Below are 16,810 nucleotides of genomic sequence, written 5' to 3' on the forward strand. Positions count from 1 at the left end.
TCTCTAGAGGAATCTACATCTAACATTTGGAAATGCACTAACCACTTATATGGTTCACACAAATCATTTCAGTTTATGTACAGTCACCTATAGATCATTACCTGAGAGAATATGGCCGACACCAGAACCCAGAGGCAGAAGTGCTCATGAAGGAGGATTAGGACAGAAAGTTCATGCACAGAAATTACTATAAAAATCCATTATTACCTGGTATTTCTCATGTGCAAGCTTCAGAAATAGGAAATCTAGCAATAACTATGGTAGTAAAAAGCAAAGTAATAAATTTAAGATCAATAAAATAAAAGTATGTTGCTGCTGGCATTGTATTTAATGGTTAGTAGTATGAAATGGTATGTATTTGTAAAGACAGGACATTATGATCAAAGGTCAAGAAAATAACTAACTTTCTCCCTTCAGAGCTGATCCTGTGGTATATAAAAAAGCCACAAACTACCCAGAGAGAAATGCATTTAGGGGGAACTAGTAGGTTGCAGTGACACTTCAGGAGACAGACTCCATCAGAAGTGGCTGCAGTGAATCCATGAGTTACAGCTGGAATCCATCCAAGTATAGTCAAGTATTGGGTGCAAAGAAGGCGTGATGAGGAAAAAGGAGATTGCCCTAGTGTGAACCACAAATAAAACCACTTTCTCCTGAATGCAACTGTTAAAAAAGTTGTTCAGTACTAATGTGTAACAGTTTTGATATCACTAAGTGCTAACTAAAAGCTTGGAAATGAGATCTATCTATCTATCATCTATCTATACATCTATCTATATCTATATATATCTTGGTCCTATTACATATTTTGAAAAAATTTTGAAAATATTCCATATTTTCAAACGGTGTGGCTTAACCCTTCCCTTGACATGCACATAATACTATGTGTGTGACACACTGAAATAAACAGTTGTGGCTGCTCATTGCCAGAGGAGACTTGCCCTTGGGCTCCAGGGCCCCCTCTAAGTCCAGGCTGGCTTCCCCTAAACTGAAAGGATCATAGGATCAACAGTCCTCTGAAAGCCCTTCTTGGTACCCAGTCCTGTGGCACAGTGGTTAGAAGAGCTCTGCATTAAAAGGTGTCACTAAAATATGCACAGTAACTCTTAAGAGTTGTTTTGTGGTTTTGCCTACAACATTACAATTATATTAAAGTTGGAGAAAAAAGTCTGCTTGTAAAATAAATACTTTCTCAAGAAAATATCCATTGGACAGAACAAAGTCCAAGAAACAATTCTTGTTTAGTTCTGAGTATTCAGTTATGGATGGAGATATGTCTAGAAGGCCAGTCTATGGTTTTGGCCAATTCTGATAAAAAGAGTCCCTGGCAGATTGAACCAATTTATAAACTAATTTGGGGTTTTGAGATTACTTATATCCCTACCATAGCTCTTAAGTCTCCTTTAGAACAGACACACTCTCCAAGGTATCACATGGTCTGGGAATAAATTATGTTTGGGTTAGTCATGCTGGTTTAATCCAAACTGTGAGTGTAGATATGGGTGCAGTATATTAAAGAATTTGGTCAAGCTTTTTGAAAACCTATTACACTACTATAATAAATAATTTGAGGCAAAGCCCTTTTGCTATAACTCCCATTCTTTTTATATTGTGTATAAGGGACAGAATGAAGCAGAAAAGGAGAGAAATGTACGTGTGTATATACGCATGTGTATAATTACTGTTTTAGAACAGGCATTGGCGAACTATGGCCCATGGGATAAATATGATCTACCACCTGTGTACAGATGGTTTTCTGAGACAGACATACTTGTTTATTTACATATTGTCTAACGTTGTTTCTGTGTTACAGTGGTATACCAGAGTTCATATAGTCCAAAGAGCCAAAAATATTTACCATCTAGTACTTTACAGAGAAAGTTTGTGATCCCTGTACTGGATGGTAGCATATAGAAGAAGAATATATAAGAAATTTGCACACTAAGATAGAACTTTTCCCTTCTAAAGATGTTAAACTAAAACCAAATTAACATGTACACAAATTCAAAATGTAAGAAAAAGAAAATGCTTTAAGAAATATAATGATGTTTCAAGGCTGGCTATCTAAACTATAAGTTTATATACAAAGTTATGTGCATACTTAAATTTATTTATACAAACATCCACTCATTATTTTGAATAGTATTTCATTTAGGTAAGTAATCAAAATGAGCTTCTGATTGTACCTGTGAGAGTTTCCAAAGCTCTGCCAGGTGTGGTATTCTTCCATGAGATCAATGTGATCCAATGTTGAATTATAGAAATCAGTATAAGGAATAAGGGGAGGATGGACCAAACTGTTTGCAGTATCTGTAAAGATAAATTCTAACAATGATCTTTTCTAAAATGTGCATGATTCATTCTAACAAGAACATTTTAATGCTCACCAGATAGCCTTTATCTAGAAATTCCCATTTTAAGTGACTATAGCTCCAAAAAAATATTTTTAAAGATTTTATTTATTTATTTGACAGACAGAGATCACAAGTAGGCAGAGAGGCAGGCAGAGAGAGAGGGAGAAGCAGGCTCCCCACCGAGCAGAGAGCCCGATGCAGGGCTCAATCCCAGGACCCCAGGATCACAACCTGAGCCGAAGGCAGAAGATTTAACCCACTGAGCCACCCAGGCACCCCAATAGCTCCAAATTTAAGAAGTAGTTTTAAATTGTGGTTCAGGGGAATGCCTGGGTGGCTCAGTAGGTTAAGTGCCTGCCTTCAGCTCAGGTTATGATAGCAGAGTCCTGGGATCTAGCCTGCAACCTGGACTCTCTGCATAGCGGGGAGCCTACTTCTCCCTCTGCCCCTTCCCCCGCTCATGTTCTTTCTCTCTCTCTCAAATAAATAAAATGTTTAAAAAAAATGGTGGTTCAGAAACAGCCAATCATTTCTTACTTTTATTAAAAAAACTTGTGGTAGGGATTAGAAGAGTATAGTAAAGGGAGTACACAGGTGAGCACTGCCTCACATACTTGCCCATCAGTGTGTTTTCTCCTAGAAGTTCTTGGGAATCAACACAAGTTCCTGCTTTCTTAGGGGTCTCTACTTAGTAAGTCACATGCAGAAAACCGCCAGAATACAGAATACTGCCCAATAAAATGCATAAAGCTTTTTCATGCTTATACAGTAAATGTGAAATTCATTATCAAAACAGGAAATTACAACTCTTCACTTCAAAGGAAGGTTTTAAAATTTAAGAAAGCCTCTACAGTACTCTGAGATCCCTATAGAAATGTCCCTAATATCTAACAAAAGAGAAGATAGAGTAATAAAACCTACTAAGTAAAGCCAACACTTTGGATGCTGATGGGATCCACCAGGAACACTTTGTTATAGGTGGAAATTCTTCAGGCTTTGCAGGAAACAGGCGCAAAGAAATAAATTGCAGCAATCTCTCTACCAATTGTTTGAACCTCTTCTGGGATAATCTGGTAAAGATTTTGAAACAATTCCAATCAAATCACATTTTCTATTTTGGCAATATGTTAGACATCAAAGTGTATCCTGTACATATAAAATTTTAGAATATCCCCCCCCAAACTCTACTTCTTAAGTTGCCAAATATTTGAAAAGATGCAAAATCTTACCTGGAGTATTGTTTCTTAAATAAGAAATAAACACCAAAATTACTGTAACATTAGCATTAAGCATTTCATTCTTAAGGCTTTCAATATTCAGTCAACCCTTGTTATATTTAGACTCAGTATTTGCAAATTTGCCTACTTGCTAAAATTTCATTGCAACCCCAAAATCAGTATTAGTGGAGCTTTCAGTCATGGTCATTTGCAGATGGGCATAATTCCCAACTGAGGTCAAACAAAGAAACACTCTGCCTTCTTATTTTAGCTCCCATACCATAAATGAGTATTCTTTACACAGTTTACTTAGTGTCATGTTTTCCACATTTTTGTGCTTTTCTGTTAGTAATTCTGGTGTTTTAAAATGGCTCCCAAAATGTAGTGCTAAAGTTCTGTCTATTGTTCTCAAATACAAGAGGAATGTGAGGTGCCTTATGGAGAATAAACTTGTGGCAGATAAAATTGGTTCAAACATTAGTCATAGTGCTGTTGGTCACAAGTTCAAGGCTCATGAATCCACAACTTCTATCAAATAAGATGTCTTTACATACAATGCTTTAAAAATAAGATCATGTATTCATCAGTTGATGGGAATACTATGACCAGCAGCTCATAGGAGCCTAACCCTGTTATGTCCTAAAGGATCAATGATTCAGTATGTGTTAATTCAGTGTTAGCAGTAACTTTATAGAACATAAATATCATGAATAATGAGAACTGACTGTATTTAAAATTAATTCTGAAAATATTTTGCCTCTAACATTTTCTCAATTATGGAGAAAAGTCATTGTTTATGTGAGTACAGCTCTATGAAAAAACCAGACTGTATTGTTTTATAAATTGATACTGATGGCTAAGCTATAGTTTATGATGACATTATTAGGTAAGGAAAAGGCACTATGTAAGTAATGGTGAGACTGACTGACAAAAATGGGATATAAAAAGACACAAATTGAAACAGTATCTGAGAAAATCCAGTTACCACTTTCAGATATAAGAAAATCACTGACAGGCAGGTGCTGTGTAATAAGAGAAAGCAGTGGATAGAAACCTCAACAACAGTTTGCACCAGCAAAATGGTTACTTGCTTTAAACATAGATTTTTAATTATTCTCTCAGTGGTACTAAAGGATATATTTATAATTGGCTTTGAAGTACTGTTAATTAGAAGATCATTTCTAGAGACCTGAAAACATTTAAATATAGTTTATTATAAAATCACTAATATCAAACTTGAAACTGTACGATTATACGAGTTCTTATTAATATGATAGAATGATTTACTTTTTAAACCAGTGAACTAGGAAATGATGATCAGCTTCCACTAAGGTAGCTATCTGTCGTAGCAAGTGAGCATAGATGACATACGTAGATGTATTATTAAATTGAGGATTCTGAAAAAGATATTAAAGATAATTGTGTTAAAATTTTGTTAACATGAAAGGAAAGACACTAAGCTTAATGAGCTAAGTGGTAAATTAGGAAACTAAATTTGAGATTATGAAATACTGGGTGAAAACCTGTAAAACAATAGTCTATTTGTTTAATTGTTTAATTAACAGAAACTTTGATTTTTGGCTGTGGTATAGCAGAAAGAGCATGGGCTTTTAGACAGATCTGGGCCTGAGGGCTGATTCTACCACTTAGGCATATTCCTTAAACTTTGAGTCTCAATTTCCCCATCTCTAAAATAGGAATGATAGTATCTATCTTACTTAAGTAGTAAAAAAGAAAATGTATGTAAGGCTCCTAGCTCCATGGTAATCACTATTATCCAATTAAACAAAAAAACCTATTCTTCCTTGATTAAAGAAAAAAAGAATGCTAGAAAAAGTAATTAAGAAACCTCTGCCACTGTGAAATGAATTAGTGGCACATCTCACAAAGAACAAGGAGAGAGCCACAACACTGCGCCTGACAACTTTCAAATGTCAAAGGGATACTGAAGGAGTGCTTAAAGCCTCTAGTTACATCTCTACAACCTAAACTCTTATCACTATGTGCATTTCAGAGCTTCACAGAAAAAATGAGTATTACTGAAAAATAACCTGAAATTGTGGCAGCTAAGAGAGCACCATGTATTCTTTGAAACTGACTTACTGGCAAGGGCAAATTCAAACCCAGAGAGTGCCTCTGGCAGACAGCCTCACCTGGTGGTGCTCCTGAGACAGTGTCAAGGGCAGAGCTTTTGGCGAACACACAGACTCACTCAAAAAATCTGAACTTCACTTGTCATTTCTCTAGCTTTTACTATCTACATACACTTCCTCCCTTTCTTCTCGTTTTGCTTTTGTCTTTCCTACTTCTCTACTTTCCGTTCTTGTATCTTTCCACTACCTCGTGTGTCTACTTGCGTTTTTCCCACTTTTACTTTTTTCTTTTCTTCCCTTTTTATTCCTAATGTGCATATTTCCTTTTATTGGACATAATATTTAACTAAACACTTCATCTTACTTAACATAATGTTTTACCTTTAAATGAGATAATAATATACACAAACAGCTTTTGTAAATTGTAAAGACTAATACAAAAGCAGTATGCTGGCTATGTAATAACATACTTCTTTCTCAGAAAATAATACAAACTAAAAATTGGTTATTATTTGTCTAGACCTTATTTTTTTGTATCTACGAATCTATATCTCTCAAGAGGAAAAAGTTCATCACGTTTGCCTTAGCAAACATAAGCAACCACCTTTATTTCTCCATTAGAATTCTAATGGAAGCATTTATTTCAAATACCTAGAGAAGTTAGAAACCTACTAGTTGGGAAATAAAAGAAAGTTCTGAAGCCCATTTAAGCTAGTTATAAGAGGTTGACTGGATGAAGCAGAGATGCTTCCATTCTGCTTGATCCTGAATACTGCAGCAGAAAGGCAAGAACTACATTAAAATTTTAATCCAAAAGATAATTTAGCTTCCCATTGTTTATTTGTTATAACCTTAATGCTCTGGTTACACTATAATCTAAAAACTATCAATAATGTTGCACAAAACAATACTTAGTACTTGATATCATTTCCCTTAACACACGCATAGATGGAGATCTGAATTAGACAACTTCAATTCTTGCTTTCTTACCTGTAAAAGTATAAAATATGCTCTAAGATCATCTTTTGTTCGTGGACTGTAAAAGAAATATGCATAATTGATTACAGATTAGTATTTAATCTTATAGCAGCTAACAAAAAATGATACATGTTTTTGTGAGAACTGAGCTGGTAAAAGCCAAAAATGAGACTTCATATGTATGATTACTTAGACAGTAACATATTCATAGTATGCTGGGAATATAGGTTCTTCTGTGCTTACTCTTGGCTGGTTCTGAAGACACCTAAAAGATGAGTTAAGTAGGGGCGCATGGGGGGCTCACTCGGTTAAGCAGGACTCTTGATTTCAGCGCGGGTCACAGTCTCAGGTTGTGAGATGGAGCCCTGTGTCAGGCTCCGAAATCAGCATGGGGTCTGCTTGAGATTCTCTCTCTGCCCCTCCCCCCAACTCATGCTCTCACATGATTTCTCTCTCTCAAATAAACAAATAAAATCTTAAAAAAGAAAGGTAAATTAAATAGGCTATAATGTTTTATGAGGTAAATATCATGACTAACTCAGGAAGGAGTTAAGAGCCTGATAAGTAATCAACAATTTTGGGGTGCCTGGATGGCTTAGTGGGTTAAAGCCTCTGCCTTCGGCTCAGCTCATGATCTCAGGGTCCTGGGATCGAGCCCCACATTGGGCTCTCTCTGCTCAGCGGGGAACCTGCTTCATCCTCTCTCTTTGCCTGCCTGTTTACTTATAATCTCTGTTAATCAAATAAATAAATAAAATCTTTAAAAAAAACAACAATTTTAGAGTACTTACATTTTTGTTTTAATAAAGGATAGCTGTTTCTCACTTAAAAATACTGATGCACTAAAGAAAGAAAATATGCTTGTATTTATCTATTTCTGAAATGATACAGAAATGTTTGCAAATCAAATCACAAGGTAAATGCATCTAGTATGTGTCTAAATTTGAAATTAGATTCGTATTTGAATACCTTTGAGAAGTAACTGATTTGTAATTTTTTCCCCATATAAATCTGGATCTTTATATTGTCAGATTTGACCAAGAGATTTTGTTATTCCCGAAGCCAATGAGTGTTTCTTTCTTGCCCTCTCAGGATCTATTGAATGGACTCTCACAAATACCCTGAAGTAACTTCTTGAATTAATAGTGGTTCACCTATATGACTACCAGATTCAATTCATGATCCTTGATGTGTCCAAAACCCAGATATTAAAGAACACTTTTTTATTTTAAAGATTTTATTTATTTGACAGACAGAGAGAGATCACAAGTAGGCAGAGAGGTAGGCAGAGAGAGAGGGGAGGAAGCAGGCTCCCTGCGGAGCAGAGAGCCCACGAGGGGCTCGATCCCAGGACCCTGGGATCATAATCTGAGCCAAAGGCAGAGGCTTTAACCCACTGAGCCACCCAGGTGCCCCCTAAAGAACACGTTTGAGACAACTGGGGTAATTTAAATGTGGACTGCATTTTAGAGAGTACTATAAGAAAAAACATTAAATTTGTCTGGTGTGATACCGTGTTATGGTTATGTAGGAATAGATTATTGAGAAATACATGCTGAAGCAATTCGAGGTTAAGTGTCATGATGTCTTCCATTTACTAAAAGAAATAATTATGCACACACCCACACCCACAGGGAGAAAAAGCAAAAAGCAAATGTGGCATAAAATTAACAACTGGTGAATCTCGGTGAAAGGTATATGAGTTCTCATTAACTTTTCTATGGCTTGAAATTTTTCAAAATTAAATGCTGGGGGAAAAAAGGCTCACCTCCCAGTATCTCCTTACTTCCTTTAAGAAAATAAAATGACCAAATGATTACTTATTTTTCTGTTATAGTTACAAAATAAATCTGAAAACATAAACCACTGCCCCAAATGTACAAAATGACCTTTACAAAATGCAAAGCTACATAGTCTGAAATATAAATAGATAACATGTGTTAAAATTTGACATTTGTATACACACACATATATAAAAATATTTAGTAACATTTCTTTGTGGAAGAATTATCTTGATCAAATAATGATTTAAACTGTTCAGGTTTAAATCAAATCTAAATTATTTCTGTCTATAATTTCTACATAATTGTCAGACCATTTTCTAAATGGGACTACCGTTACGTTTTAGAAATTATATTTGAAAATACTTTTATTTATTTATTTTCAAGATTTTATTTATGAGAGAGAGATAGGGACATAGAGAGAGAGAACAAGCAGAGGGAGAGGGAGAAGAAGGTTCCCTACTGAGCAGAGAACCTAACATGAGGCTCTGTCCCAGGACCCAGAGATTATGATCTGAGCCAAAGGCAGACACTAACCAGCTGAGCCATCCAGGTGCCCCAATTTGAAAATACTGTAAAACTCAAGGCAATTCATAAATATTAAAATTCCTAGTGATAGACGAGCCCTATTTTTTCCATTTTATAGCAATACCATAACAATTTCCAAGTTCCTGTCCCATGCACTACTGTTTTAATGTAGCACATAGCTCTGGGTATTGAAGTTGTGGTTGAGATCACAGGCTGTTCGACAGACTGCTTAGGTTCTAATCCTGACTCAGGCACTTACTGTGTTAATTGGGGCAATTTCTTTAACTATTCTGTAAATTGTTTCCTTCATTGTGAAATGAAAATAATCATATTACGTATTTCATAAAATTGCAGTGAAGATTCAATGAGAAATACACAGAAGATTGTTAGACAGGAGCCTAGCACTTAATAATAAACAGTAAACTTTAGATCTTGTTGTTATAAAAAAATCGAAAATAAAACAAGTTTTTTGGGTAAAGACCACATGCTCCTTTGATAGATAAATCACACTGAACTATCATTTAATCTGTCTCAGGCACACTTCTGAGGAGCACGGTTGAAAAGCGGTGAGAGTGTGCTTATGGGAGTGGACTCAGACCCAGGTGGGGTTAGGCCATTGGGCTTCGTCCTCTCAGGAGCTCTCCCACACTCTAAATCTCTCTTCATTTTCAGGGAAGCACTACGGGTTCAACCAAAATCACACAATTTAAGGAAAATGCGAATTTATTACTGTAATGACAAATTAGGAAAAATACTGTTAAAAATCATATCAGGGGCGCCTGGGTGGCTCAGTGGGTTAAGCCTCTACCTTCGGCTCAGGTCATGATCCCAGGGGCCTGGGATCGAGTCCCGCATGGGGCTCTCTGCTCAGCAGGGAGCCTGCTTCTCCTCATCTCTCTCTCTGTCTGTCTCTCTGCCTATTTGTGATCTCTCTCTCTGTCAAATAAATAAATAAAATCTAAAAAAAAAAAATCATATCAAACTATACAGTATGATTTCAGTTGTTTCAAAAAGATGACCAGAAAAATAAAGATGGCAAAATGTTAACATGTTTACTTTTTTTATAATACTAGTGGTGACTTTTCTAGGTTTTCTGTAATAACCATGAATTTCTTTAAAAATCAGAGCAATGTTATTTAAGAATATGGGGTATGTTTAACATTTAATAATTTTTCAAAAGATTTATTTATTTATTTGAGAGAGTGTACGCATGAATGGGAGGTGGGCAGAGGGAGAGAATCTCAAGCAGATCCTCACTGGTATGGAGCCCAATGTGGGGCTGGATCCCATGACCTGTGCCGAAACCAAGAGTCAGATGCTCAACTGCCAGAGCCACCCAGGTATCCCCTAACATTTAATAATTTTGATATTATTTTTAAATGGGGCTTAATATAAACACTTGAATTATAATTTAATGTTATTCCTTTGTCTTTAGTAGAAGCTATTATTTAAGTTATATGCTACTTAAATAATACCAATTTAGATAATATGGACTTTTCAAAGTATATTGTTGTGTATTCTGCATATCCAGGGATATTCTAATATTATCAGTTACATTGCCATCATTCCTTATATAATGATTCAAGATTTAGTTCCAGGAAAAAAATATTTCAATAGCCAAACTTACATTTCCTTATATTAGAAAGAAGAAAGATTTTACTCTAGCTACCAAGAAATCCAAAGCTAAATTTAATGTCCATAGCTTTAATTCTAGGTTACTAATGTAACTACCCATCCCATTTTTATAACATACATATATCTGTACATAACAACTTATATATAATTTTAAAGGATTCACAGATCCTGTGAGGTCTACATATAGACCCTCCTGAGAAGTCAGAAATCTCATTAAAAAGCTTTGTCATAAGTGCTTTTTTTTTTTTTTGCCATGAATATTTTATAATTTCAGATCTCTGTTTTTAAAACAACTAAGATCTTTTCTGAGAGTAAAATGCACGCATATATATTAAAGATGTATGGGATGTGGAAATTAATATCTATATTGATTAGCTAAATATTAGTTAAAATTACCCTTTCCATTCTTGTAGTAGGCTGTTAATGATTCCCTTCAATACTGTCTTCTGAATGTCTTGAGGCTATAGGGAAAAGAAAACCATAAAATAATTAGGATTAGGTGCTTAGGTCACTTTTATATGTTAATTATACTTATAGATGTGTTTCAATAGAGAAATCAGACTTGCTGACTGAGGACTGCCACTTATGGTGGTATCATTTTCACATCTGAGAGGGCTAGAGCACCAATGACAAAGATTACAATTAGAATGCCCTCGGAATGTTCCATGCATACAAACCACACAAATGTATATGGTGGCCCTTTGATGACCACCATCAGTTTTATATAACTGAAAAAAATTTCCTTTCCCTGGATTGGCAGGATAAAATCATGAACATGAGTCAGAGAGTAGCATGTTTAACAATATAAAATGACTGCATATATTAAATACACTTATTACTACTTTAACAAGTTATAATTAGCAGGTAGATCCATAATTCATTATTAAGTACATTAAGTACAATGAAATTCATTACTGGATTTGGAAAGGATATAAAGTAACATTCCTACACAGTTTAACAATTCAATTACTTAAAAAAAATCTTATTTCCATTTTAGGGAGTTTTCCCCTTATGTTGTAGATTTAATTTTTTAGTGTCTATAAAACACTGACATCTTCCAAGTCAAAAGAGGTCAGACAAATGTCCTAGGAGTGGAACATTTTGGGTCACAGTATATGTATATGCTTAGTATTAGTAAATAATGCCAGCAATTTTCCAAAGCAGTTGTACTAGTTTATACTTACCTCATTAGGGTATGAAAGTTCCAGTTGCTCCACAATATTGCCAATTCAGTACTTAAAAACTTTTTACTCCTTTTGAACAGATGTGTAATGTTATTTACATTTCTCTCATGAAAATTATTAGGTACCTTTTCATGTATTTAAGAGTAAAGTACCGAGATTAGGAAAAAGACAAAGATATTTGCTATTTCTCCTTTTATTTAGAATTTTACAAGAGGTCCTAGCCTGAGCAATAAGGCAAATACTTACATCTATCCATCCATACATGCAAGATAAAAGGACTGAAGAGGTGAAAAGTCTCATTTTTCACAAACGACAGGACTGTCTATATAGAAAATCCAAATAAATCTATTGATGCACTATTAGAATTAATGGGTGAATTTGGCAGGGTAAATAAAGATAAATATATGAGAGTATTTCTATATACTAGTAATTAGAAAATGAAAACCACAATAGCATCAAAAAATCAAGTACTAGTACGAAATGTAACAAGATATGTATAAGACATATATCCAGAAAACTACTAAGTATCACCAAGAAAAACTAAAGAAGATCTAAGTAATTGGAGGGATATACCATGCTTATGAATTAAAAAAAAAAAGTCAACTCCTCACAAATTCATCTATAGCACTAGTGGTTCTCAAAATGTGGTCCCTGGACACTTGTTAGAAACACAAATGCTTGGGCTCTACCCCAGACCTACTGAATCTGAAACTCTGTATTCTAAGAAGCCCTTCCTGTGATTCTGATACATAGTAAAAATTTGAGAACCACTATAGATTCAGCACAATGCCAAAACAATCAAATAATTTCTCTCCCTTTGCTGCCTAAGTGAAGCATGATTTTATTTCAGTGAGCCATCCTAAAGGACTGGACAAAAAAGTATTTTATGCTTAATTCTCATTTAATTAAAAAAATAAAAAATATCTAACTTTCTGAGAATTCCAATTAAATTTACTATACAATTATGTAATTATAAGCTGATTATTACAATATTTGTGTGGCTGCTTTTGAAATACAAAAGAAACAAAGAATTATACTGTTTCCATCTGTTCATTATTAATACTTACAGTATTAAGTAAGGCATCATATACAGCATTCACAAATTTAGCATTAATCCCAGAATCTTCAATGGTATTAAAGGAGGCGGTGGCATCTTTCTGCAAATTCAGTTAATGATTTAAGTGTATATAACATTAAAAGACTGTTCTTAGTAATTTTGAACCATAACTATTCTTTCATAATTTCTAATATTTTTAGTAGGGTGATGAAAAAGAACTTTCGGGCAAAGTTGGTAGAAATAAAAATGAATGTATAAGAATTATTTTAATCACTTTGTTTTTTGTATTTATTTATTTTTATTATCATGTTCAACTAGCCAGAATAATCACTTTGTTTTTAAAACTGAAAGAAAGGAGTCAAATATCATCATTAGTACAAATGCAAACAATCTTCAAATGCAAACACTTTAAGTGTTACTTAAGTAACACTTAATTGTGATATGTATACTTTCTGAAATTAATATATACATGTTTAAACAGCTGCTTAAGTCAATAAATGTAGAAAAAAAGCTAAGTTATTGTATTCTTTTAGGAAAATTTAAAACTAATAGTGAAAAATGTGTTTTATGTGTTATTACCTTAAATGCAGCATTTAGTTCTGGGAAAGAATCAAATGTTGCTAGATAAAAATCATGTACTGCTTTCCAATCTCCCGATGACTTAACTTTTTCTATATCTTCCCTAAAATGAAAACAAATGTTAATTGTAGCAAGTAGAAATATTATTCAGATAAAATAGCATTACTTCTTTAAAAATAAATGTCACAAAACATGTAATTTGAAATACTGAAGCTGAATACAATATGTTCCAGTTAATATAAATATAGTTTATGAACCTATAATTCTTAAATGGATCACGATATTAATTCCATCTTTCCATTTGCCTGCTTTTTAAAAAAGTCATTCTTGACATGCTCCTTACAATTAACACTTTCTTTCCCCTTACTAGCCAAATTTGAGAGATTTTTACATTCTCTGTCTCTACTTTCTCATTAACACTTAGTCCTTCAAGTATTCATTTTCAGTAGTAACATATCTTTAATGATTTATGTGTCACATAGTAGAGGAAATCATATTTTTAAAAAAGGAAACATTTTATTATTTTATCACCATCTTTATCTCCTTTTGTCTGTTGTAATTCATATTCTCTTATTTAGTGTTTCTTTTGCTGCAACATTATCCACCCCTTACCTGTTATTGATACATTTGTTTTCACCTTGAACTTGAGACATCTAGTCTTAGGTCTTCACTCTTGACCAATGCCTTATAAAGAGCCACAAGTTCAATCAATTTCTCACACAAAAATATTATAGAGTACTGGCATGCAGATAACTGTATGTCTTCCCATAACGAGCTGAAACTTACTGGAAGTCTTTCATAGTTTTGGGCTGGTTAGGAAGGACAGATTCTGGAAGAACTGGGGCCTTCATTTCAGATGGTAATGCATCTATAGAAACACGCTGTTTTTGTCTAACATCAAGGCAAATCGGTGGTAGGTCTCTCACTGTGAAGTATAAAAAAGCATTCAATATAATTAATAGTAAAAATTTTAAAATGTCAGCCTTACTCAACATGAAGAGAAAACAAGGGAGTTATTTTGCATTGCATTCACCTTGAGATCATACAACAGAAAACCTACCACAGTAAATGGTACGTACTGAAGGCTCTATTGCCACCAGCCCCTTCTAACCCCAACTTCACCCACAACATATATTGGGCTGTATCTTAAATTATGTTATCCACAGATGTGATATAAAGTTTCTTTCTTTTCTTTCTTTCCTGACAGTTGTCTTCCAGGAAGTATTTCAGAGAGACTCAAAGCTTTTAGTGTTTATTACCTTTCTGAATATATGCAAACCGTTTATTTACATCCTCTGTAATTTATTATAGTTTTAGTTTTTAAAAATCAATTTTCATGAAATTTTTCTATTTTTTCCTTTTTTGCAAATATTTGCCAGTTCACTGTTTGCCTTTTTGTTGCATTTCATAATCTTTTAACTATAAAACAAAACAAATACAGAAAAATCTTATAAAAGGAATATATGGCTTAATGAGTTATTATAAGATAAAGAACTCTGAAACCATTAACCAGTTGAGGAATAGACTCTTACCAAGTCCTTCCTTGCTCCAGTTACCCAGATGTTAGACCCTGCCTATTTCAATTTCAATTTCTCTCAATTTTTTAGCTCTTTTTTCATTTCTTTTAAAATGTTAAACATCTCCTTCTTTTCATCTTCTAGTTCTTTTGGGTCATTATTCAGTATGTACGTTTGCTTTTGTGCTCCTTCTGTTTTATTTCTAAAATTTAAAAAGATATTTCTAATTATTCCCTTGCAACTCCAATTTTTTCACTATATAATGTCCCTGTTTCTCTCTCCAGTAATTTCTTTAAGTCTACTTTATCTGATATTAATAATAGCCACTACTATATATCTTTTCCCATTGTTTTACTTTCAATCTACCTATACTGTTACATTTGAGTTTCTTGTAGATAGTATATAGTTAGGTCATATTTTTAATCTACCCTGCCAATCTTTTTTAATTGATATATTTCAGACCATTTACATTTAATGTAATTATTGATCCATTAGGGCTTAAGATTGTCATTTTATTTTTTGTTTTCTATTTTTTAATTTTTCCTATCTTCTTGTGAGTTACTTGAACATTTTTAGAATTCCATTTTGATTCATCTGTGGTGTTTCTGAAAAGTTGCTCGAAATATATTATATATACATAACTTATCATAGTCTACTGGTGTTATCATTTTATCAGTTGGAGTGAAGTATAGAAGTTGTACCTTTTGTATCTCTTCACTGTTCTCGGTTTATGATTATCTTATTCTATAAGGTAAGGTATTGTATTTCTCTGGCTGGTTTTCAGAGGTTTAATTATCATATGTCTTGACATATATTTCTCTGGGTTTATCCTGTATGTGGTTTGCTCAGTTTCTTGAACCTGTAGGTTTATGTCTCTTGCTAAATACAGGAAGCTTTCAGTCATTTCTGAGTATTTTTTCAGCCTACCCTCTTTCTCCTGTCTTTCCAAGACACAATGACAAGGTAACCTCTTTTGTTACAGTCCCACGGGTCTCTGAGATAATTCAAGTTTTCTTTTGAGTCTATTTTCTGTCTATTGCTCAAACTGTGTAATTTCTATCGTACTACATTCCAGCTCATTAAAAAAAAAAATTTGAAGATTTTATTAATTTATTTGACAGAGAGAGACACATCGAGAGAGGGAACACAAGCAGGGGGAGTGCGAGAGGGAGTAGCAGGGTTCCTGCTGAGCAGGGAGCCCAATGTGGGGCTCCCTCCCAGGACCCTGGGATCATGAACAGAGCCGAAGGCAGCCGCATAACAACTGAGCCACCCAGGTGCTCCATATTTCAGCTCATTTATTTCTGTCTCCTCATTCTGCTGTTGAGCCTATCCACTAGGCATTTTATTTGGCCATTGTATTTTCTCAATTATTAATACTTCCAAACCAATAGAATAGGTGAATATTCTATATATTCTAAATTCTACAATGTCAAATGTACATACATAGAATTTAATTCTACTCTTATGTAATCAGGATACATTTTCAACTAAGCAAACATAACTATATCAATCATCAAAGTAGGAACATAGCTATAAGGTCTTTCCTTCCTTATCCACTCTCCCCATCAAGTATCTATCCTTGGATCTATCACTAACTTCAATAAACTAAGATAAATTTCATTAGTGTTAGGGTATATTTTACAGTAAATTATCTTTCATATTAGAAGATCCTACAGAGATGCCAATTTCTTATAATTTTTGAACTTTACTGTATATCAGAAGCACCTGTAGAGCTTGTTAAAACACAGATTACTAGGCCTATCCCCAAAGTTTGTGATTCAGTAGGTCTGTGGTGGGGCCCAACAATCTGTATATCTAACATGTTACCAGATGATGTTGATGTTGCCAGTCTGAGGGTCACACTGAGAAACACTGTTTAGTATT

The 16,810-nt window shown here is 34.1% G+C and overlaps 1 protein-coding gene across 4 annotated transcripts in view; it reads right to left on the minus strand.

Moving 5' to 3' along the window:
* The window catches only part of HECTD2 (HECT domain E3 ubiquitin protein ligase 2), a 72,463-nt gene that overhangs the window by 22,110 nt on the left and 33,543 nt on the right, over positions 1–16,810 (minus strand). For all 4 annotated transcript variants that reach the window (XR_006603148.1, XM_045068644.1, XM_045068645.1 and 1 more), the window contains exons 3-10: positions 14,193–14,331; positions 13,407–13,509; positions 12,838–12,927; positions 10,983–11,047; positions 6,655–6,700; positions 4,859–4,968; positions 3,276–3,424; positions 2,187–2,310 (exon numbers count right to left, since the gene is read on the minus strand). Coding sequence is in view for 3 of the 4 variants with exons in the window: in XM_045068644.1 (XP_044924579.1) it covers positions 2,187–2,310; positions 3,276–3,424; positions 4,859–4,968; positions 6,655–6,700; positions 10,983–11,047; positions 12,838–12,927; positions 13,407–13,509; positions 14,193–14,331 (826 nt within the window). In the remaining variant the exon portion in view is untranslated. The remainder of the gene's footprint in view (positions 1–2,186; positions 2,311–3,275; positions 3,425–4,858; positions 4,969–6,654; positions 6,701–10,982; positions 11,048–12,837; positions 12,928–13,406; positions 13,510–14,192; positions 14,332–16,810) is intronic.

This window comes from Mustela putorius, unplaced genomic scaffold (assembly GCF_011764305.1).
Source record: "Mustela putorius furo isolate JIRA1106 unplaced genomic scaffold, ASM1176430v1.1 tig00003909_pilon_pilon_pilon, whole genome shotgun sequence".
In the NCBI taxonomy this organism is placed as follows: domain Eukaryota; kingdom Metazoa; phylum Chordata; class Mammalia; order Carnivora; family Mustelidae; genus Mustela; species Mustela putorius.